This window comes from Pseudopipra pipra, chromosome 11 (assembly GCF_036250125.1).
Source record: "Pseudopipra pipra isolate bDixPip1 chromosome 11, bDixPip1.hap1, whole genome shotgun sequence".
In the NCBI taxonomy this organism is placed as follows: Eukaryota; Metazoa; Chordata; class Aves; order Passeriformes; family Pipridae; genus Pseudopipra; species Pseudopipra pipra.
Window position 1 is genome coordinate 15171645 of NC_087559.1, and position 24060 is coordinate 15195704.

The window sequence follows — 24060 nt, forward strand, 5'->3', positions numbered from 1 at the left end:
GGCCCCGGTCCCGCCCCGGGGCGGTGCGGAGCGGAGCGGCCCCGCGCTCCGGAACGGGCGGTGCTGCCTTGCCCAGCCGTTTCCTGCCCGGGACGCGGCGGAGCGGAGCCGAGCGGAGCGGAGCCGAGCGGAGCGGAGCCGAGCGGAGCCATGACTCACCAGACCGGCATCCACGGTGAGCGGCGCCCGCCGAGCGCGGGTCCCCCCCCGGCCCTTCCCGCGGGACCCCCGCAGCCCCCGGATCCCCCCGGGCCGGGCTGCGCCCCCCGCGGGAGGCACCGCCGGGGCCGCGCCCCGCACATCCCCGGCCCCGCCGCGGGCGGGATGCGGGCGGTGTCGCGACAGCGGAGGTGATGGGGGCGATAAGATGAAGCTTCCCGAAGGAGCCGGCAGGTTTCCTGCGAGTAGCGGGGGAGGGGGACACTGAGTCAGGCTCGGAGCGTTTGGGTGCCGGGAGGAGCTGCGGGAGGGGGGTCTGGCTCCGGGGTGCCGCGGCTGCGGGGCTCTCCCGCATCCTTTGTCTGGGCTGATGCTCAACAGCCGCTGTAACACGCTCGGGCAGAAGTGTCACGCACATCTGCCTGGCCGCAGCCCCGGCCACCGCGCCCCTCCCGGCGCGGATGCTTGTCCCCGGCTGCCCCCAGCCCAGGGGAGGTGCGGAGAGCCCGAGTGTTTTCCTGCTCCCCGGCTTCTCCGCCCGCTCCCCCCAGGACTCAGCCAGCGCCCCGAGACGACGGCTTTTGCATTTCTGGGTGCGCTTGGTGCATGACTGACTGTGTGTCCTCACGGTATTTCCCTCCTGCCCCCCACCTCCCAGCTCAATTAGCAATATTAATCAGGAGTAGAGGTGCTGCATAATTTATGTAACCGAATCAATATGCGAGCAGGGATGTGAGAGCAGCCACCCCTGGAGCCCTGCTCCGCGTGGTCGGATGTGAATCCAGCCCCGCAGCATGCCCCGGGAGGAGAGCAGGGACATTGTCAGAGCTCCCTTCCTCACGGCTAGCACCTGTGCACCAGGGTGTGAGTTCGTGCCTGCTCTTCCTTCGTGCCATGACCATCCTTGTTCCTTGAGCATGGCCAAGAGCATCCTTCCCCTCCAGATGCTCCAGCGGGGGCTGTAGCTCAGAAGTGGCCAGCGATGGTGCTTGGATGTTTCCCCTGCTTTGCCCAGGAGAGCAGGTGGTTGACAGCGTTTGGGTTCAGATTTCTTTGTTTCTGGTTTAAACTTAGATCCTAAAGTTCAGGCTCTAATTAAATGATCCCCGTGTTGTAAAAATGTAATAATAATTAAAAAAGGAAAAAGAAAAAATCGGCAGGATGGACCCCAGCGCCCACCTGAACTCTTGAGTGTGCCGGTCCCACTCTGCAGAGCTCCCTGTGGGGTTTGGGCAGGCAGGGCCTCTTGTGCTGTGTGCCCCAAGAGGCTGCTGCCTGTTGCTCACCAGCTGCACCCGGCTGCTCCTATGCCACCGGTGCCATCTTCCCTGGTTCCCTGTGGCTGCTGGGGAGAGAGATGTGCCAGGTTGGCTCCCTCTGAGAGCACTGACCTTCCCTGACCTTGGTTGCCCATCGCTTGGCAAACCCTCTTCGACCAGTGCTGGGAGTCACCCTGAGGCACCGTTGCCTGTAGGATGTGACGTGCCCGGTCAGCAGCGCTCTGAGGGAAAGGGGAAGGGACTCAGACTTCCCCTGAGGAGCTGCAGCAGTGCAGGGTGGGGATTGACCTGACTGCTCTGGCCCAGCAGCAGATCCCCGAGCTGGCAGTGGCATAAAAACCTTCCCATGGTTATGGAAAATAACTTGTGTTGGGTGGCCTTGCTGTCGCAGCATCTTGGACATCTCTGGGTCCTCTCTCCATCCCCTCCTGCGTGGTCCCTCTTCTGGGAAGCTGCTGTTTCCTCTCTGAGTGCAAATCTGCCCCTCCAACACCTGCAGTGCTCAAATGGGGCACTCCAGGCTCTAAAGGAATCCCCCAAGGGGGATTTGGGGTCTTTCAGTCCTCCCCACCCTGGCACAGTGATCAAATTAATCCGTTTGCTCAGCAAGGAGCAGATTCCATATCGAATGAGGAACAGCAATCCCACTGCTGCTTTCATCCCCTCTGCTGAGGCGCTGAGGTCTGTTGTTTGCTGAGGAGGAGGGATTTTCTGCATCTTCCTGGTTCCTGGGGCCTTGTTATCTTTGCGTGCACCCATTGCTTTGTATTTTTTCATTGCCATTTCTTCCTTGTTTGCAGGAAGGCATCTGCTCCCAGGGGAATTACGATCAGATCCAATGGCTGGCTTAGGGGAGGTTGTGGACAAGCTGGTGAGGGATTTTGCTCCACACTGTGCTAGATCCATGAGAGAGCAGGGTGATGTGGTCATAGGGAACCCCTGGAGCAGCCCCCTGCTACAAGGCTACCATGTCATCCCAGCTTTTGGGGAGAAGTAGGTGGTCCCCAGGGAGTGGAAGCAGTGGCAGTGAGAGCTGCAGGTTCAGAGTGTGTAATCAGGGCTGAGCCTTTCATACAGGGGCAAGAGGCTAATTATGATTTTTTTTGTGTATCCCTGGCAGCTCCCTTGAAGGTGCCAGCAAGAAAACCAGGCTGCCATGGAGACTGCCAGGCTGGGGAGGCGGTTGGAAGCTATCAAGGGGTGCTGTGGGCTTTTTGGGGCTGGAAACCTACTTTTTAGCTGCAGCTGGGAGGATTCATTGAGTATTTTTGCAGTCCATGTTCTGCCCTCAGCAGCGTTAGATGGGGACAAGCATTCACTGCTTGAGTTTAAAACCTTAGGAAGGCGATGCTGAACCAGGGCTTTGATGCTGGTGGGAGGTCATCTGCTTTCAGTTGCTTCTGGGATCTCTTTCAAGACCTCTGGGTAGAGAGAAAAAGTCTCTTAGAGGGTATTTTTTTTTTCATCTAGAAGGTAAAGAAATCAAATGCATGTTGTTTCTTCAACCCAAAAATAGAGTTTGGTGGCTGCTCTTTCTGGGGGAGGTGGCAAGACCTGGGGATGGGGGAGGATTTTCACTCCCATCCACAGCTGAGCTGCCACTTTGCCCCAGGTCTGGATCTTGCATTGGAAAAACATCTGGTAGGAATGGAGAAGCATAAGCACACAGGCAGGAATACTGTCAGATGGGAAAAAAGGAGGAAAAAGGTGAGACACAGGAGCTGCTGGGTCTGCAAAGGTCTCCTTGGAAAACAGCAGGCTTCTTGGCTCTTCAGCAGGAGGAAAGAAGGACCTTCGCTCCCCATCCACCACATCCTCAGCCCCTCTCTTCTTCCTGCCCTAGGAGGCGGCACTGGCTCCTGAGGCACCTGGACACCTGAATCCAGGGCAGCTTTGTGGCTGGAATGCTGGGATAACCCCCTAACCAGGGATATGTCACACCATGCCATCAGCAGAAGAGGAGAAGGGATGGCTGGTTCCTGGCCCCTGTTATCCATGGGGGACAGAGGGCACCAGACTGCTGCAAGGATGGTTTTGAGGAGCCAGTCTCTGCTTGTGAGCTCCTTTCTTGGGCCAACACCCAACTCAGAGGTTGATGCCCACTTCGGGGAATGGCCCATATCCAGGTGGATGGCACGGCAGGATGACCAGGAGGGCAAGTGTGGATGGAAGACCAGACAAACGCCCTGAGATGTCAAACCCCTTAAATTTAAACACCTAAAATGGTGGGGGAGAGGAAATCCTTCAGAAAGTGTACAGTGAGAGACTGTAAATGCAATGAGATCACTGCCAGGGTCTGTCCCTGGCCCTCTGTTCCCCTCAGTACCCAAACCAGTGCTCCCACTGGTGGCTTTACTTGGGCAGAGAAAAGCAACAGCAACCAGCTACTTCTGCAGGCACCACTGCTTTGCTCTGGGATCCAACTGATGCTGCCTGCAGGGTGGGTGCTGCCCACCCTGGAGCAAGGGAAGGGCCAAATAACTCCGATCTGAGGTGGCAAAATGGAGACAGGACAGGTCATGGGCACCCATGTGGAAAATCAGGTGTTGAGAAGCAAATGGCTGGTGTTGGCTCAAAGTCTCTGGGCAGGATTTGCACTACAGACCAGGAGCCATCCGTGTGAAATCCTGCAGGAATACAGCCTAGCCCCACAGAAAATCGGGAGAAAAGCTCTGCTTGTCTCCTTCCTCTCTTGCCCTCCTTTTCCCTCCCTTCCTTCTTTCTGTTTTCTTCTGACATCTGTAGCTTTTTCCCCGCAGAAAAGATTCTATGCAAGGACATATTTATTTTTTTCCACGGTGAGGAATAAAATCCTCTTAGCGCTTAAACTGGCCATGCGTGTCCGTCAGCAGCAAAGCTCCCTGCGAGCAAGCGGGTTGAGCAGGCGCTGCGTGACGGAGTTACACTGGGATAGAAGGAATTTTAGCAGCAGCAGAAGCTGTTTTGCGCCTGTTGCAGTTGTGTCCTTTCCAGACAGGAGCTGGGCAGAGGCGGCTGGGCAGGGAAGGCGTGGGTAGTGCAGGTATAATGAATGTTTTATTCATCAGCATCTCGACTTCTGTCTGGCCAAGCCTCCCTGGAGCTTGGACAAGTTTTGCCCGGGTTTGTGGCTGGTTTTTTTTGGCAGAGTTTCCCTGTTGCATCCCAGGCATGCTTGTGCCCTGGACAGTGAAAGGGAAGCAGCCACTTAGAGCGGCATCGTCTTGAAGATTACGTCCAGGGAATGAAAGATTGATGGCTGGGGGCTCGGGTTTCCCATCGGGGAGGACAAGGTGACTCGATGTTATTGAGAGAGGCATCTGTTTCAGGGAACATGTATTATTGATCTGGGAGCTGGGTGCTGGCACCGGGATGAGGGGGGATTGGGAAGGGTCAGATAAGCAAAAACCTGTTGCTGCCCAGACAGCGAACAGGATGGAGGAGGGGGAGGCGCGGGGGAGGCGGCGTGGCTGTCGCCTCCATCCCCGTCCCTGCGGTGCTTCCCTAGGGATTGCATGGGCGGCTCCGCTGGCACCCTGGCATCCCCAGGGACAGAGTGGCTGTTGCTGTGGCTACGGCTGTCATCACTGCCGGGTGCCTCTCTCCCCCTCCGGCCTCCTCACAGCCCGGCTCTGCTCAGATAAGCTAATTGGGGCTGTAAACATCGGAAAAAGGCTCCATTTGGGAACGGCGTTTGATGGGCTGGTACCTGCAAGCACCATCTTTCAGCAGTTTAGGCAAGCACGATGCCTCAAGCCCAGCGTTGAAATCTCCTGGGGACTGATCCAAAGGGGCACATCCCAGGGCAGGGCAGTGTCTGCTCTGGCTGCCAACAGCACGTCTGAGCAGTAGGTGCAAGGATCTGGCTGCCCTGCTGCTTCCCCAGCTCAGGGGTTCAGGCTTTGGGCTGTGCCTGCTCGGTGCTGCCAGAGGGAAGGCACCGCTGTGCCTTCCCACCACGAGCTCCAATTGTCTTCTGGCAGCTTGCCTGCAGGATCAGGGCCACCTGAAGGCCAGCACTGCCCAAACCATCAGCTCCCTGCCACGCCGTGAGCTGCCCAGCCTGGGTGCTCCGGTGCTGAGGGCTCTGCTCAGCCCTCCATCCCAAATGGGTGGCAGATGTCACTGGGCAGAGAGGTTGTGTGGTGCAAGGGGACCTGGGACATGCTGTTAGCAGGCTGCTAAGTGCAGGTGGCTCATGAGTAGGGGACAACTCATCTGCAGCCTACGAACAAGTGGGAGAGGGAGGTGCTGCACGACTCAGTGGCTGGAGGAGATTTTGGGCTGGGTGGGTGGCTGAGGAGGCAGAGGTGCTTGTGCCCATCATGTCTGCCAGGAGAGTGGGCAGCAGGGCTGCCTTGTAGAAAGGCCAGAAGGTTCCTCAGATGCCACCAAGCTCACCCTGCCTCAAAGCAGCAACATCCCAGGAGCATTTCTGGCAGTTTTTCAGGGCAGGAATGGATACTTGGTGTCTGTCTTTCCCGGGGTTTGATCACCACGAGATTTCCCAAATGCCAAGGTGGGACCTGATGTTTCTGGCTGGAAAACCAGTACAAACTGTTCATGATTTTTCTTCTCTGCTCTGGGCTGACCAGCCCCAGTTCCTTTGGTTTCTCCCACATGCTGTGCCTTCTGGCACAGGTGCTGTCTGTGCTGTGCCTTGCTCCTTGCACGATGCTGAGCCTGGATGTGCTGTTCCTGCTGTGCCTGCAGCCTTGTCAGCACCAAATAACACGGTCATGCTCTTGTTCGTGCCTTCACGAATGACTTTGCCTGCCACAACGTGAAGCAACTAACCTGAACTTGGCTTGTGACCCACCTCTCTTCTCTGGAGCTGCTGGCCCCTGCCCTGCATCATCGTAGCTGGGCCTTCCCCTAGTTACGGTTCTTGGCTTCCTATTGAGTTTTATCCTATTTCTTTTTTTCCCAGCCCATTTCTCCAGTCTCCTGAAAGAACGGTGAATTTTTCTCCAGCGTGTGCTTGCATCTCCTCTAGCTTCCCACCTTACAGCTGCAGGAAGCACTGCTGCAGCTGCCAGAAGTGTTCATGGAAATGTGGACAAACCTGGACCCACCACAGGTCCCCAGGAGACCTTGCTGGATCCAACCTCTGATACCTCCCTGAGTGAGTTATCCATGCGGTTTTGTGTCCATGCCATAGAGGTTCACCACCCCCATGTTTTCTAAGCTGGCTTGAGACATTTAGAACCAGAGCTGAGACCCCTGAAGCCCACAGGTCTGTGGCTCTGCTGGAAGAAGCGTGAGGGATCTCATGTGATTTGGTCTCAGTAGATCAACACAGGCTGTAGCCCAGCTTGGGTTTGTTTCTGGATTATTTGTTCCAGGATTTTCCAGGAACCCATGTCTAGAGGGTGAGTTGGATGTGTGGGTCCCCTCCAGTCCTCTGCCCTGTTGCACCTTCCTTTCCCTGGTTTTTATGGTTTCCCCACGTGTGGGTTTTTCAGCCCTTGAGTTGTGTCCTGGAGACTTCTGGGCAGGGAGATGCCATGTGGCAGAGGTACCATCTCCAGGGTGAAGTCTCCTCCCTGCCTTTCTTCCAGAGCCAGCTGTGGACTTCTGTATTGATATTTCAGGCACGTGAGCCATCTCATCAAGTCTGCTGTGCCAATTAAATCGTAATCTCGCCGTAATGAAACACTTGCCAAGCTCATGCTCAAACCTTCGCTGGTTTATTCCTCTCCCTCCTCACTGTCTCTTGGAACTGCGTCATGAGAGGCAAAAGGGGACATTGAAGACACCCTGCTGGTGATTTTTTTTATTTAAATGAAAATTCTTTTTTTTTTTTTTTTATTTCAGCAGATTTAAAACTTGGAAGCCCCCTCTGAGATTTCTTTTTTTTTTTTTGCTGCTGTCTCCTCTGGAAATAGTCTTCCTCCTTGGCAGACTTTGTGGTATTTCCCATGGTGCACTGGACTTGTCTGGCAGCATCCAAGCTTTTCCTCATCCCCTTCAACCCTTCTGTACCTACACAGGTCCAGCTCTTGGTCATCACTTGTCAATCACTCAACTGTCAGTCATTCCAGCCATTGACCCTACACTTCAGGGCACTCCTAGCATTTCCAAGTGGGCTAGCAGGTTGCATTTGCCCAGACTCCTGATTTTCCACACCCCCCACATGCCCTCGGGTTCTGGGAAGGATGAGGTCAGGCTGGAGGGATTTGCAAGCTGGTTAGTGCTGCAGAGCTTTCCTGTTTCTCCCTCAAAGTTGATGCTACAGAAACATCCAAGACAGATGTTATTCTCTCCCATTTTGGCAGTTTAATAGGAATTGGTGAAACTTAATGCTTGTTAGGAGCTTTTGTCTCCTGCCCGAGGTTTCCTGGGTGTATAAATGTCTCTCTTTCTCTTCCTCTTCCGCCTCGTGTGTTTGCTGCAACCACAGATGCTGCCAGAAGGAAACAGCCACTCTCAACAGAGAAAGGGGCTAAAAATATCAGAATATCCTTGGTTGGGCACAGCAGGAGCAGGCTGAGCTCCCAGCTGGCACTGGGAGAGGGTGAAGGTCTGCTCTGGGAACTGGGAGGGCTACATGCCTTGATGCTGATGGAGGGAGAAGGGTGGTTTGCTTGTGGTGGGATTACACCAGCAAACCACCTGAGTGGCCCCTGAAATGCCATTAAGGAGTGATGTGCCTTCACTGGGGTGTCTGTGTGCCTGTTCCCACAGGGTCCTGTTGGAATGGCTTCTCTGGGTTTGTGTGGGAGCACTGCTGCCTGCAGGGAGCCAGCCTGGAAACTCCTCCTCATGTGTACCTCTTCTCTCCATGGGAGGGGAAGCCACCTGGGCCTCTGACCATGGCAGGCTTTGAGCTGGTGGGGCAAATGCATCGCAGAAGTGTCACTTGTGGGGGACAGGCAGGAGTTTCCTGGGGGCACCCCAGGGATTCCTTCTCCCTCGTTGCTGGGAGAGCTGCGGGCAGTGCCTCAGCCCAGGGTGTGGCTCCAGGGGACAGAGGGCACTGCTGTGTGACAGTCCTTGGCCACCATGTCCCTTGGGTGGGTGCTGGGTAATGTTGAGGCTCCTCCTGTGGTGATGCTGGGGCTGTGCCAACCCACTGCTGGAGGGACTGAACCTGAATGGATACAGCCCTTGCTGTGGCACATCCCACCACTGCACCTTTCCAACTGATGTAGGGATGGCTTCCTTTGCAAAGTGCCTTGACCAAGGATGCTCTCAGGCTCCAGGGACCCAAGCAGGGTTCCCTCCTGCTGCTGGCTGCTTTGGTGCAGGTAGCACAGCAAGGCACCAGGAGCAGGGGGCTGCTGATGGGAACTGAGCACGAATCCTGACGTGGACTGAGGGGCATCTGCCCAGCTCTCTAATCTTTGCAGTGCCACTTTCTTAAGTATTTCTAACAAGTGCAACAGCTTTGAATTCACAGGACCCCCTTGGCTGCATGGCTGCATCCAGAAAAGGGCTTGGGTGTGTAACTGAAGGGATTTCAGGGGGAGCTGACCTGGGAGATGTTCCTTATTGGGGGGTTGGCCCCTCCATGCCTGTGGCCTGAGCATTGCCTTCACAGACAGCATGTCCTGGGTGGGATGGGGAGCTCTGTGCCAGTAATGCTTTCAGGGTGGGGAGATGAAGCCTCCCATGCTGGCTGTGGGCTGCTCCTTCGATATCCACTGCCTCCAATTGCCTCCTGGAAGGATGCTGAAGACCGGTTGCCATTGCCCGGTCTCAGGGACGGGGGATGAGCAGGAAGGTGGCTCCCCTAAACGCTTCCCAAAAGCCTTGTGCAATCAAAGCCCTGCTGGCTCTGGGGCAAAACCCTGGGGCTATTGCCTTTCCCTTCCCCAGGGCTCAGCTTCAAACCAGTGTCTCCAGTTTGGAGCCGTGCTGGTTCCCAACCGCTCGGGAGCAGCATCCTGCCGCGTGTCACAAGCCCGGGATGTCACAGCCTGTCGGGACATCTTCCAACCACCCCTAGTATGCAAACCCCGCCGCTCTGAAAAGCGAATCAACTTGTCACTTGAGCTCTCCCTGCCTGCATTGGCCAAGCCATCGTCTAAATTTGGGTGATTATGTTCACCCAGGCCAAGTATCAGGTTCTCTGGATCACATGTGCTCCCAGCTGCTATTTAACTGTGACACCTCAGGGAGACGCAGCACTTTACTCCCAGCTTTTTGGGCTTTTTACTATTATTTTTTTATTATAATTATTTTTTGGCACCAGGGATTTAATTTTTTCACAAAAAAATTTTAAATTTCTCTCCTGCCAAGTCGATCCCCTCCCTGGTCAGTCACCGAGAGCCCAGCACCTCCTTCGATTGCTAAATCTGATCACGATGTTTCTGGTTCTTTCAGCCACCACAGAATTAAGGGACTTTTTTGCCAAAGCCCGGAACGGTTCAGTTCGGCTCATCAAGGTCATCATCGAGGATGGTAAGTCTTGTTTTTAAGTGCTTTGATTTACACCATGTCTGTTCTCTGTTTCCTCTCCTCCTCTCCTATTCACCACTGTGGTGCCAGCTCGTGTTTTTGGAAACCTCAAGGAAAATGCTGCTGGGGTTTCCTGGCACGTGGCAGCCCAGACCTGAAATACAAGCCCAAAATCTGGCTGTGCTGATGAGCAGCTATTGGAGCCCTGGGGCAGCTCCCACCGGGGAGCAGTGACTTTGCCAGCAGAGCAGCACTGGTGTCTGGGATCTGTGCTGGGCTCTGGGGGGCTTTTGCTGCTCTTGTGTGGAATTGTGATGGGAACCCTGTGACAAACTGCTTCAGGGACCGTGGGACCTTTGTTGGGGGTGATGCACAGGCATCTTCCTCCTCGGATGTGGCATCCCACACCAGGTAAGGAGGTGTTTGGGGCAGGGGTGGGCAAGGGGGTGCTCTGTGGCACAGGGCCCAGCACAGGGCCCCAGTTTCCTCCCACAAGGGATGCTACACTCAGAAAGCCATCCCATCTCATGCAACTGCCCCTAGCCCAGGATGCAGGTGGCACCAACCTGCCTGTGTTTGTCCCATGGGAAGGTGCCTTTGGGTGGCCTCTACATGTGTCTAGTGAGTGGAGCAAAGCACTGATTGAACATCCAGTGGGGAGCCACTGTGGTGTAGGTTTTCCATCACCTCGGCCTCATACAATTGCATATGAATGACTTGTTTCTCCAGCAGCAGGGACATTAATGCCCTGCCAAGCTGCTGTCACCACCTCCCTTGGTGGGCCACCAGGACCATGCCACAAATACTGAGGTGGATGTGGTCGTAAGGAGCCCACAGTGACCTTTGGAGTGGCTGCAAAACCCCGTTCGGAAGAGCAGCAAGACTTAAAATGCCACTTGAAGGGACACAGCACTGGGGCTACAGCAGGTTCAGCTGTTTTGGCTTTGTCCTCAGCCAGGTCCCTGTGTGGTGGGATGAGACATCCACATTGTTTCTTGGGAGCATCTTTGACAACAATTTTGCACTCTCACCTTCTTTTGCTTTTAAGAAGTAGGAGTCAGGTTCGTGTTAGGATAATGCAATTCATGGATGTCCCTAAGCCTGATCTTAGGCTTTGGGTTGTGGCTGGTGACACCAGCAAGTGAGACATTTTATCATCAATGGAAAACATGTCCTACCATCTCTGCTGAGGATAAATAGGGTATATTTATGTGTCCAATGTGGCAGCAGCAGCTTCATGGACCATCCTCACCTGGCAGTGTTTTGTGCTTCACAATCCAGCTCTCCCACTCTGCCAGCTACTTTTCCCTGGCCTGGACGAGCCATGGGCAGCTCTGGAGGCACTTGGGTGCCTGCAGAAGCTTCTGAGGTGCAGCAGAGCCTGAGGCTCCTGTGGGTAGGCAGGGGAAGGAGAATTGGTGGGAGCACCTCTCTGCCAAAGGGCTTGAACTGTTGTGGACAAGGTGGTGGTGGTCCCACCAGCCTGACTCAGGGATGAGGCGCTTGGCCTCTCTGGGCCACCACTCACACAGGGAAGATCAGTCCACTGGTACCCACTGGAGATGGACCTTTGGGCGGTAATGAGCGTCCAGGCAGATGTCACAGCCAGATAGAGGGACTCCAGCATGCTGGTCCTGGAAGGGATGTGTCCCAAGCTGGCTGGGAAGGATGTGCCAGCTGCCCTGCCTGAACAGGGGATGAGGAAGAGGAGCCTCCATCTTTGTTTGATGGCTTGCATCAAACCTTGTGCCCTGCTGGGCATTTGTCTCAGTGCATTTTGGAGCAGGCAACAGCAGGTAGAAGGAGAGGAAGATGGTGCAAGGAGCCTTATGGCTGATGCTCTGTGTCTAGGCATTCCCAAAGCCACATCTATGGCTGAGCAGCCCTTTGGAGTGATTTGAGCTGATGCTGCCTTTGGAGACCTACTGGGAAAAGCTAAGGCTGGATGGAGGAGGACTGGGAGAGCAGGATGTGCACCAAGGCTCAGCAGCAGTTTGCTGGCATGAGAACAGCTTGTGGTTCAACGTGTTTTTAGATGATGCTCTGCTTCTCACTGTCAGCAGGATTCTGGACAAGGTTGACTTTGTGGACTTCCCTGTAGGGTGCCAATCTTTACACTTGAGTGCTGTTGTGCACTGAGCTTTGCAGATTGGAGCTCCTGTGCTGTCCCCCCATGGCACCCACCAGAGCTGAAGGCAGAGCTTCCTTGTTAGGCATTTCAGAGTGAGGCAGCCTGTGTGCAGTGAGTGCTGGGGGCACCTTGAGGGCCAGAAACACTCCCAGCTCTGCTTTTCTAGCAGCAGCTCCCAGCAGAAACGGCGCCTGAAAGAGCCAGTGCCGACGATGATGCTTTGCTGAAGGGCGGTTGCTTCGAGTTTCCTGACTCTTCCCAAGGAGAAAAATTTGGCCCTGAGTGGATTGAGCAGAACTGCAAAGAGCCTGGGGGAAAGTTGGAGGCTGCCAGCTCACGGCAGCACAGCCGGGGTCCAGCTTAGTCACATCCCGGGAATAGCCTGGAGTGACTCAGCACCGATTGCTTCCTGCGTGAGGTGTTGGTATGTGTTGCAGACAGAGATACCCACGAGCTGCCAGTGGGTTTGGCCAGGTGAAATTCCTGCAGTCTCTTTGGGATCCCAGGCCTTTGTGATGCACAAATCTATTTGCAGAGCTTTGAGCTTATTTTAGGGGTACATGGAAGTTTTTATGCTTCTTTCTCCGAACAGGTAGTTTTGTTGAAGGTAAAGTATTTCCAGCACCTTGTTCTCTGCTGTCCTTGTTACTGAACTGGTAACTTGTGCTACCCATGCTCAAATAACTGGATTCAGTGTGTGATGGCAGATGCCAGGGTGGCACTAGGCAGGGAAGGGCTGCACTGCTGTCTTCAGGAATGTCCTGCTTGGGTGGGAAGGAGGGATGAGAGTAATTCCTTCCAAACCCTTTATTCCTCAACTATTTTCTTTAAAAATTTCCCTGCCATGGGATTTAGAGCTGCTGGCCTGAATGGGTTGGGAGAGGGCTGTGCCCCAGCCAAGGGGCTCCCTGGCTCCCAGTGGGCAGCAGAGCTGTGGGCAGAGGTCCAGGAAGGGCATGTGCCAGGCCAAGCATCCCCTCAAGTGCCAGTTGTTCAAGGCCCTAGTTCATTTGCTTTGGTACCTCCAGATTTTCCTAGATCTTGTTCTGAGTCCCATAATCTTCCCCCAGACCTTTCTACATCTACAAATGGAATAAAAATACAGGCTGTTTTCCAGCAACCTACACTAATCGTCTCCAGTGCCAACACTTTTCCATTCAGCCATCCCAAAGCTTGGTTTGACCCTCACCAGGGGGTGGGTTTTATGTCTGTAGGATGCCTGCTCCAATGTTTAAATCTCAGCTGAGCAGTGCCCAGCTCACAGGGCTCCCAGCCCCACTGCCACTTGTGTAGCAGCTGAAAAAATACCCTCCAGGTACTTGAGGTGCTGCCACGTGTGTGAAATACTTAGGTTACTTCCAGAGGTTGGGTCTCTCCTGGCAGAGACCCCAGGCTGGGGTCTCTGGGACACCCCTGATTTCCACAGACATAGGCTTTGGGTGTCAGCTCTCATTTTGTCCCCTCTGTGGTTAAGGGAATCTGATGTGAGCAGCTTTGGCTCATGGTAGTGGATTTTGCAATGAGACCCTTGTTTTTCTCAGCACCCCAAATGCTGGTGTGTCTCTGGTGAGATATTATAGTGCCCCTAGAGCTTCCCAGGTGGGATTGGAGAAGTCTCATGTTCCCCTGTGAGCAAGAAGGGATGGTTGAGAACTACTCAACTGGAGGGAGCAGAGGGGAAGGAGGCCACAGGTGATCACCAGAGAGGAGACCTCGGCAATGAGGAGCACAGGAGGGGAGGAGATGGTTGAGAGGAGGCTGGCAGAAAACCAGCCCCTCCAAAGCAGCCACAGCCCCAATGGCATCTCCTGGGGGGTCACACCTGGGGGTGTACACTGCTGCATGTGGCTCCAGGTCACAGTGTTTTTCTGCAGGATGGCATCGTTGGTGCTGGAGCTGCAGTGAACCCTTGGGTGAGCCGCCGTCTGGTCCTGCAGAGTGAGCCTTGCCTTCATCTAACACCCCCTTCTCTGTCTTTTCCTTCCAGAACAGCTTGTGCTGGGAGCCCACAAAGAGCTGTCCCGGCGCTGGGACGCTGACTACGATCCCTTCGTGCTGCCCCTGCTGGACGAGCAGCAGCCGTGCTATGTGCTGTACCGCCTGGACAGCCAGAACGCCCAGGGATACGAGTGGCTCTTCATCTCCTGGTCCCCCGACAGCTCCCCGGTGAGCTCCGTGCTGGGCTGTGACACCCCAGCAGGGGGACACGGACGTGCTCTGGGAGGTGCAGGGGGGAGGAGATGGTGGCCAAGGTGACTTTTGCTCTGGGGGTGAGGAGGAGCATTCACACCCTCCATCACCGTGCCTGGGTTAAGAAGTGGAGACTGCTTTGAGGATGGGGGAATTTTTTAAGACACAATGAGATGCACTGGGACTGTGTCTCTGTCCTCTTTGCCTGAGGAGGTGACAGGGCTGGGATGTAGAGGGGGGAGCGTTATGGACCACAGGGCCAGGATGGAGACATCCCACCGTGGCTCTGGCCAAAGGCATTGCTGGGAAGAGCCGGCCCTGGCACTGAGTTGCCTCCAGCCTGGCCCTGCTCTGCTGAAGGAGTGGCTGCCAGCCCTTCTCCAGGCCTGGCTCCAAAATTTGGTGTTGGAGATTGGGCAAAAAAGGGCTGCTGGATGAGAGGCAGGTTTAGAGGATGTCAGCAATATGGCTTGGAAAATGCCATCCTGTTGGGCACGTCTCCAGAACGGGCTTTTGGTGGGCCTGACATTTAGTGCTGTGTTAACATGTGTGCTTGCCATCTGTATACATATATATGTGTGCATGAATATATATGTATATACACACACATATGTGCATATATATATACACACATATATACTTATATATATACTTATTATATATTTTATATAATCTTTATGCTATATAGATTTACTGCCATGTTAATACATGCACTTGTCATATATATATAAATATATACACACACACAAATGTATGTAATATATATTATTTTATATATTATAACATGCATATATAAAAATACCCACTGCAGTTCCTATCTAACAATTAAGTATTATTATATATGCACACGTATATGTATACACCCATGTATATACAATTATAATAAAATGATATCTAATTTTATGTGTGTGTATGTATACATGTATATATACATGTGTCTATATAATAATATATATTTTAAATATATATCTTTCAACAAACCACAGAGGGTCTTATTGCAAAAGCACACTGTGCCCAAGAGCACCTACCAAAGCTCTTCTCTGCGTGTTGCAGAACGAGGCAGTAGAAGTGCCAAAGGCAAAAGTCACTTTTAAGTGGCTCCAGTGGTATTTGCACCTCCTCCAACCCAGGTGTGGGTGAGAAATGGCACACTGGAGCTCGGGGATTGGAAAGCAAAGCATGGAATAAACTGTGGGATTGTGGGCTGTGCTTGGCAAGGCTGCGCCAGGCGCCGGCAGCCCTGGAAATGTGCTGATGGGTTTTCCCGCCTGCTCCCCACTCAGGGATGCTGCCATTAGAAATCAGACTGAGCTGGAAACTGGGTGGTTGCTCCCAGGAGGGCTGATGTTTGAGGAGCTGGTGGTGGGATGGTGTCTGTGAGCGCTGGGCACCTCCCTGGTGCCCTGTGCCCCTCTGTGACGGCGCTGATGCCCCTCTCCCCGGCAGGTCCGGCTGAAGATGCTCTACGCTGCCACCAGAGCCACGGTGAAGAAGGAGTTTGGAGGGGGGCACATAAAGGATGAGATGTTTGGCACAGTGAAGGTATGGTGGTGGTTCCTGGCGCAGCCTTTTGGGTCCTTTTGAAACTTTTGAGTGTCAGCAGCCTACCCCGGGCTCAGTGCCTGGGTGGTGGGATGTGGGATGCTGGAACAGAGGTTGGTTCCTCATGCTGCTTTAGTCTCCTGGGTGGCCACTGCCACCTTCTCCTGCCTACATGGCTATGGTCTGTGATAGAGACTGTGGAAGAGGTGGGAGGAAGGCTCCAAGATGTGGAGCTTTACACTGAGTGGGAGAAGCACCAGGTGGTGGCAGTGTCACTCCAGCAGCTGCCTGTGTGCCAGGGTTATCCCTCCTCCTTGGATGGAGGTTTCTCCTTCTCTTCTATGGGCAGAAGGAGCTGCACAGCTAGGGCCTCCTGGGCATCAGTCCTGCTGGGGCTTCTGGTGCTGGTGGGAGCCAGGGAGATCCCTACTCTGCTCCAGAAGATTCCCCCTCTGCTCTGGGGCCCTGCTCTGCTGCTCCCGGGCTGTGGGCTCTGCCTTTTCTTCTTACTTCCATGCTCATGAGCTCCATTAATCAGCTGGAAGAGTCACACTGCCACAGCCACAGGTGCCTGGGGAGGAGCAGGGTGGTCTGAACAGGCACATGCAGTCATGGACACTGTTTAAAATCAAATGTGGGATTTGCTTGGAGCCATCCAAGAGCACTACTCAGGTTGATCCTCCTGGTAAGGAGGGAGCCCAAGACCCACTGGGTTGCTCAGACTTACCTCAAGGCTAGGGGTGCATCCTGATAACCACCCCTAATGTGTCTCCCTGTCCCTGTGTCCGCAGGAGGATGTGTCCCTGAGTGGTTACCAAAAGCACGTGTCCTCCAGCTCTGCCCCAGCCCCGCTGACCGCAGCTGAGCAGGAGCTCCAGCAGATCCGCATCAACGAGGTGGGTGTCCAGCAGCCCCAGGAGAGGAATTTGAGACCCTCTGAGCATGAAGGGATGTGAGATGCAGGGAATGAGCATTCAGCCAGAAGGGATGGCTCATTTTTACTTTGCTGCCTTGTACCTCTGCAGTTTAACCTGTTCTCGCCCTTGCAAGATGACCAAGCCTCCTCACAGTCAAACTGTGGTGGCATAAAGAGGAATTTACACTTATTTTTTTTTCCTTGAACATGAGCTCAGGACTGCATTTTGCTGGCAGTCAGAAGATGGTTTAGGGCTGAAAACAGGCAGCAGTCTCTAACCTCTGAGTGTTGGGGCAAAAGCCAGCGCTGAGCTTGAAGTCGTGGGGGAAGCAGTAAGAATTCAGGCTTATCTTTGGGCTGCAGCAGCATCCTCTCCCATGCTCTTCCTCTATGGCTATAAATATGAGGGATACTGTCCCAAGAAATACAGATCTTAGCCTAAATTTGGGGGCTTACATGCTGGAGAGGATGTGGAAGTGTCATGGGGTGGGGCTGGGGGCAGAAAAGGCTGTAACACCGTCATCTCCCTGCTGACATTCATGGCATTCATGCCAACCTCTGAGTGAAACACTGAGGCAGGGAGGGGGGTTGGATCACTGGGTGGGAAGACCACCTGGAAGCAGTATTTTTTGGGGGATGAGGGGATTTCCCTTTGATGGAAAGCCTTCCTCTCTAGAGTAGTATCCGTCTCTTCCACCTGCACTGAGGCTTTGAGGCTCACGGGTGGATCAGGAAATGCCTGGGAGACATGAAGCCAATCAGCCTGATAGTACTAATTAATGGCAAAGATGAGGCAGGAGGTTTCCACCTGCCAAAGCAGGTCTGGGGGTGGTGAAGTTGAGGGATGTCTGGGAGATGCCACTAAGGGGTGGTCCCCACCATGGGTCTCAGTGGAGTTATCCCAGCTCCCAGCCTGGAGGGGTTGGGCAGGATTTGTGCTGGGGGATCCAAGGTGATTCCCATGCTTGGAGAAGAGAGAAGTGCTGATGGTGGCTCTGCAGCTCATTTGGCACCTCGGGATGTCTGTGCCATCACCTTGTCTGGCCAGTGCTGCAGGATTAAGTAGTTTTGGGGGGGTGTTGGGCTGTGTCTTACAGAGTCATGTGGCCCAGGTAAGTAGTGCTTGTGGTGCTCATTTTCCGGGTGACCTGCCATGTTCTCCTTCCCTCCCTCGCCTTTGTGAGACGCAGCTCTCGGGTGGAGATGCTGCTGCCGTTTAGTTTGTTTGGGGTTATTTTAAAGGTACATGGTCTCCTGTGTCAGACTGGACCATGGGGAGCAGTCACCAACATTTAGAAAGAGATGAAGATGGATGTGTTTTTGCCTGTGGATTTAAAGGTGGGAAGTGGCCGGTGCTGGGTGAAGGGTCTCCGTGTTGGTGTTGCGCCCGCTCGGCCCTGCACATGGAGCAGGAGGTGGTGCAAGCTGTGGTTTGGGTGCTCGGTGCCACACTGATGTCCCCAGGATGGGGAAACCCGGGACTCTCAGTAAATGCAGCTTGGAGCGAGTTTCTGGAGCCCTGCAAAGCAGAGGGCTGTGATCGAGGGGGTTGTATGGGAGCAGCTCACAACCTGCAGCCCCCACTCAGTACAGCGATGCCTCCAGCCTTGCCTGCAGCGTGCAGGGTCCCTGCACACGTGTGCACCTTGTGCACAGGGTCCTTCCACGTGCTTACATGTTGCAGTTGCCTTTGGGGAGCAGATCCAGCATGTGGGAGCGAGTGTTCAGGGCCAGCAGTGACCTGGGACTTGGGCCCAGGGCAATCCCAGACCTCAGCACTGACCTCTCACTGTGTGTCTGCCCAAGCCCCACTAACAGTCCAGGACCCTGCACATCCCCCTGTGTTCAACCTGTCTGTCAGGATTTTGGAAGCGACACAAGGGACATGGTTTCTTTAAAAGCCACCAGCTCACAAGTGCTTTGCTGTGCCCCTTGCCTGGAGCTGCTGGTGGAGGCTCTGCTCCCCTCTTCTTTTGCATTGTTGATTCACAACCTTCTGAGACCCTGGACAGGTTGGCAGTCTTCACCCTGAACATGGCCGTGCTTCTCGTCAGGCAGGAGCTCTCTGGGATCCTCCTCAGCCACTGGGAAAGTGCAGAGAGGGGGTGGGAGGGGAAGGTCAGCAGCAAAGCAGGAAGGGGCAGGCCATGGCTGCAGGGCAGCAGCTTCAGGACAGGCACAGCGGCCTTTGACCCTGAGCAAGGAAGGACTCAGGGCTGCATGTCCCCCAGGGAGGTGCCCAGCCTTTGGGAAAGCAGGTTTTAGGCTGGATGAGCCAAGCTTTCCCTGTGGTTTGAGGGCTGCATAGACAGAGGTGATGTCGTGAAATACTCTCTTTCTTGACAGCTGCTTGGGAGCTTAGGGAAGTTTGCCATTTGCTTTATATCTATATATATTTTTAAATAGCTGGAAAATGGGAGCTTTGCTGAGCTGAGAGTTGTCAGCAGACCGTGGGCTAAGAAACAGCTTTGAATTTTGCATTGAGCTTAACACCCACGAGTGGGGAGTCTTTCTAGAGGTGTAGCAGGTTCAGAAACACAGCGGGGAGCCAGGCATATCCCACTGATGGGGCTGGGGGAGGGGGCAGGAGAATTAAAAGGAACTAAAGGTGGAGGGGCCATCTCAGTGTGGAAGGGGGTGTCATTACTGGCTGTGTTGGAGGGTGGGTAGAGCAGAGGCTTTGCCAGAGACCTCCCATGAGGATTTCACCATAAGACAGAGAAGTGCTCGTTAACCAAGGTCAGCACCATGCTAAGAGTGAGGAAGGAGGTGGGGAAAATCTAACCTAAAGGATATAAAATGACCCTGCAGGCAAGCCTGCTGCCAGCAAGGCTGGGCAGCCAGGATGTGGCATATGCTCGGCAGTCCCATGCTTGGCTCTTGGACTGTGCCCTGGGGAGTGTTTCAGGGAGCCAGTTTTTTGTGCTTTTGAAAAGGGAAGGAGTAGAAAATACAGAGGGGTATGGGGAAATTGATGTTGCTAGGACAAAATTCCATCTCGTGGTGTTTTTGGACCTCAGTGTGCTTTGTGTTGGAGCTTGAGTTCTCTCCAGTCCTGCTATAATCCTCCCAGTCTTCTTGCATTTACAGGAGAGAAAGCTGAGGGTCTGGGGGTGTTGGCAGTGGTGATGTCCTTGCGCTGCACCACTCCACAGGGTGGGACCAGGCAAGCTTGTGTGCATCCTGAATCCCTGTGTGCTTTCCCTTCCGCCCTTGCTGGTGCCATGGCATCCCAGGGGATGGTAGGACAGCAGAGCTGGAGGTCAGCTGGACTTTGTGCCCACCTGAGCAATTATTTCCCTTTTCCGAGAGCTGCACATTCACACCCTGCTCATCCTCCGGGATGCTTGGTGTTGATAGAGCTTTGGGCGTTTTTTTCCTCCTAAACCTTTGGCGTAGCCCAAAATCTATTGCTGAAAATGCTGGAACTCCTCCAAACCCTGGGCTGGGGCCACCCTAGCTGGGGAGCCAGCAGGAGATGGGGCAGGGACAGGCTCTGCACAGAGACATTGGCAGAGACACCGCATGCAGGGCTGCCCAGGCTCGGAGCTGGGGGTGTCCCTCCCACTCCTCCCCAGCTCTGACATCTCCTGTGTCATGTTTTGCTGCTTTCCCTGCCCACATTGCCAGGACTGGCCTTCCCTGGCCTCCAGCAGGGACGTGGCACAGCTCCATCCTCCCGGCATGTCCGTGTGTCCCCCACCCCTTCTTGTTTCACACGAGACACCCCCCGTCCCTGCGCAGGGTGCTGTTGACAGTGTGTCTCCTCTCCCCACGCTCGCAGGATTCCTGTTCCCAAGACTCGAGCACCGAGATGGTAGGCTGCTCTGCCTGCTTGATGCCCGGTTTTCCTTCTCCTGGCATTGTTTTTCTGCATGCTCTGCTCTGGGCACCCGAGCCCGTCGTTCCCCAGGGGTGCGGGTGCCATGTGAGGCTCCTGTAACAAAGGGCAGCCCTGTAAAGAGACCCACTTCGGTGCTGCCGAGTGGTTTTGAGATGTCAGCTCAAACTCCTGCATTTCTCTTGGCATGCCTTGACTTGTCTTCCTTCTCTCTGTCAGGGGGAGGGCAATGAAGAAAGAAAAAGCCATAAAGGTTGGACTCTCTGTCCGTAATCTCTGAAACAGATCCCAAAGGAAAGGGACCCACACTCGCTGCAGAGCACCTGGGTTAGAGTTGCTGGGCTGTTTCCCTGGGAGGGGGTCTTGAGGTGGGAAGGGCTCCTCCGCCGTCGGGGTGACGCCATCTCCCTGTATTCTGTGGCAGATGGTGGGGGGCTGTTGCTGCTGCCCATCGCTGGTAGAGTACCCCGACCCCGAGGAGGTATGGTGTGCCCGCCGCGCCCTGACCCCCCTTCCCCTCCAGTCCCCGTGAGGGACCCCCGTTGTGGCTGGATGGAGGCACCCGGGGCGATGCCATGTCTCTGCAATCTCTTTCTCTTCCCTCTTTGAAGTGGGGTTTGATCTCCTGGACTAGGGGTTACAGGCAGCAGCCTCAGGGGTTGTGGGGAAAACAGCGTCTGGGATCTTTCCCAACTGTGGATCTCCAGTTCCCCAGCTCCAGCGTTGGAGGGAATGCCTGTGTGCTGCAGTTAAACTCACTGAGGAGGGTGGGTTGTCCTCCCTGCTGGTGGGGACCTGTGCAACTAACTGGTCATTTCAGCGCTGTCATTTCAGGGCTCCCCCTGTCACACGGGTAGCAGTTGGAGATGATTGGAGATGGAAATGTGCCAGCACTGGTCGCAGTATCCCTGTCAGGGACTCGCTGGGAAACGTTGGTCTTGAGCTGGTCTTTGCTGGGAGTGCAGTGTGGGGTGCAGGGGTGCATGGCTGGGCCCAGGTGATCTCCCAGAGCAGTGCTACAGTGACAAGCATCACCATCCTCAGCCTGACTGACTTTTGGCAGTTTAATGCTGTAGTCCCTGTGAGCTGGGTGTCAGGAAGCTCCTTGGATGAGAAGCTTTTAGCTGCAGCACTGGCTGGTTTTCCTTTCTCTCCCTTCCCCACTCTTTGCCACTGTGCCCTGACACTCGAGGTGGTTTCCATCCCCAGGTGAAGACGGAGATCAGTGTGGAAAGCAAGCACCAGACACTGCAGGGCCTGGCCTTCCCCCTGCAGCTGGATGCCCAGCAAGCCATCCAGGCACTCAAGCAGAAGAAAATCAACTACATCCAGCTGGTAGGTCCCTCACATGGCTCCTCTGTGCCCCACTTCCCTCCCTCTTGCTGCCATCTCTCACTCCTGTCTGCTCCCCCATCCCTCTGTCCATCAGAAGCTGGATCTGGAGCGGGAGACCATCGACCTGGTGCACACAAGCCCCACAGAGATTGCTGACCTGCCCAAGAGGATCCCCCAGGACTCAGCTCGCTACCATTTCTTCCTGTACAAGCACTCACATGAGGGAGACTATCTGGAGTCTGTCGGTGAGAGCCTTGGCACTGGGGATGGCTGGGGGGGTCCCTGCTTTCCCTGGACCATTGCTGATATGGGGAGCAAGCAACGATGGGGACAGGGATGGTGCAGCAGGGGACCTTGAGTGCTGCCACAGAGGATTTGTGGGGGTGGTTTGGTGGCCAGTGCATGACAGGCATAACAGGGGAGATTTGGGAGGGGTGATGGATGGGATGGCTCACCTTCTGTCACTGAATAAACCGGGATTCTCCAGGCTGGAAGAGATGTGACCAGGGTAGGATGCAGCTGGTGTACCCTGGCCATAGGCCTGGGCAGCACCCCAAGCCCTGCTCTCTTCTCGCAGTCTTTATCTACTCCATGCCTGGGTACAAGTGCAGCATCAAGGAGCGCATGCTCTACTCCAGCTGCAAGAGCCGGTTGCTGGACACTGTGGAGCAGGAATTTTGCCTGGAGATAGCCAAGAAGGTAAGTGCGAGCCCACCCAGAGATGAGGGAGCAGAGACCCGTGCTGGGCATCAGCAAGGGACTGTGCTGCAGCGTTTCTCCAGCCCCTCTGGAGGGCTTGGGGGCAAGTCGTGTGCCCCAGAGGCGCGTGTCAAAACCCAAGGGAGCTGCTAATTCCCTTTGCCGCTGCGGGTGCAGATCGAGATCGACGACGGAGCGGAGCTGACGGCGGAGTTCCTGTACGAGGAGGTGCACCCCAAGCAGCACGCCTTCAAGCAGGCCTTCGCCAAGCCCAAGGGGCCCGTGGGCAAGCGGGGACAGAAGCGGCTGATCAAGGGGCCGGGCGAGAACGGCGAGGACAGTTAGATCCCGCAGGGCCGGGCGGTGAACGGACAGCATCCCCGCGGCGCTGCCCGCCTTCCTCCGCGCTGACCTGGGGAGCTTTCCCTCCATCTCAGCCTTTTTTTTTTTTTTTTTTCCCCTCCCTTTTTTTTTTTTCCTATTTCATTCCTTTTTTAAACGTCAGGATGGCTTGTTGCACCTGGGGGCAGAGCGATGGGGAGGGTTCAGGGCTGTCGGTGTTTCCTTTCCCCGCGTCCTTGTGCAAGCCCCGGGGCTGCCAGGGGAGGGCGGGAGCAGCAGGGCCACGTCCCCAGCCTTGCCTCTGTCCCCCCTGGGGTCACAGCCGCTGCTCTCCCTGGGGACTTCAGTCCCTGGGGGACTGAAGGGCACGCTCACCTGAAAGCTGCTCTATGCAAAGGGAAGGGGGTGGCGTTGGGGATTCCTGTTTGAAGAGAGAAAAGGCTTATTTCCCTGCTCCCCCAGACTTTGTTCCCCTGTCCTGCTCGTGGTGTGTACAGCCCCCCTGCCCCAGGCCTGGAGTGATCCTGCACCCCCTCGGGGTGTGGGCAGGACCCCTTTCTGTAGGGTGGGCTTTGCTTCCGGCGGGGTGGGAGTTTCTCCCTGCAGAGAGCCAGGCAGCGGGAGGTGGAAGTTCCCCACTGAGTCCCAAGCTCAGCCTGGACCTGTAGAAAGGTCACTCTGCCTTTGGGTGATGTTTGCATCCCCTTTTTGAACCGCCCCAGTAAGGCTTTTCCCCTCAGAAGGATCTGTTACAGCCCTGACTCAGCCCCATCTCTGTTTAGGATGGGAGCTGAGGGGCTCCTGAGCCCTGGTCCCCCTGTTTTCCAGACCCCACTGTTACCCTCCAGGTTTTCAGCTGGCTCTCTGGGCTGGGGCAGCCCCAAATCACATGGGCTACCCCAAATCCTTATGTGAGGAAGCATGACAGCCCCTGTGTGCCCCCTGCAGACGTCCCCAGCCACCAAGGGCTCCACGGGCCGAGCTTGGCACTGTGATTTGGGCTGTGCTGGGGGTCTGGGGGAGAGCACCTTGCTGCTGGGTTCCAGTGAGGGCTTGAGAGCCACCTTCCTCCCTGGGAGGATGGAAAGGGGGTCGGTGAAACCTGCCCTCTGCTTTCCAGCTGTGGGGTGAACGTGCCGATGTTGCCTTGACCTCGGCAGAGTCAGGGGGTTGAAGCTGGGGGGAGCAGAGCACACTGTACTGAACGCTGTATTTTCTAAAGAATAAAGTATTTTTAAAACAG

The 24060-nt window shown here is 55.1% G+C and overlaps 1 protein-coding gene across 1 annotated transcript; it reads left to right on the plus strand.

Moving 5' to 3' along the window:
• The first annotated feature begins 22 nt into the window (after nucleotides 1–22).
• On the plus strand, nucleotides 23–24060 carry TWF2 (twinfilin actin binding protein 2). Its single transcript, XM_064667784.1, has 9 exons — nucleotides 23–175; nucleotides 9747–9824; nucleotides 13940–14118; nucleotides 15589–15684; nucleotides 16476–16580; nucleotides 21651–21776; nucleotides 21871–22021; nucleotides 22354–22475; nucleotides 22653–24060. The coding sequence occupies exons 1-9, from the start codon at nucleotides 151–153 to the stop codon at nucleotides 22818–22820; spliced, it is 1050 nt and encodes a 349-aa protein (XP_064523854.1). The 5' UTR covers nucleotides 23–150; the 3' UTR covers nucleotides 22821–24060.

Coding starts and splice junctions, on each gene's coding strand:
- TWF2 (XM_064667784.1), top strand. CDS start 151: ATGACTCACCAGACCGGCATCCACG. Junction 21,777..21,870: donor AAATCAACTACATCCAGCTG/GTAGGTCCCTCA, acceptor TCTGTCCATCAG/AAGCTGGATCTGGAGCGGGA. Junction 22,022..22,353: donor AGACTATCTGGAGTCTGTCG/GTGAGAGCCTTG, acceptor CTCTTCTCGCAG/TCTTTATCTACTCCATGCCT.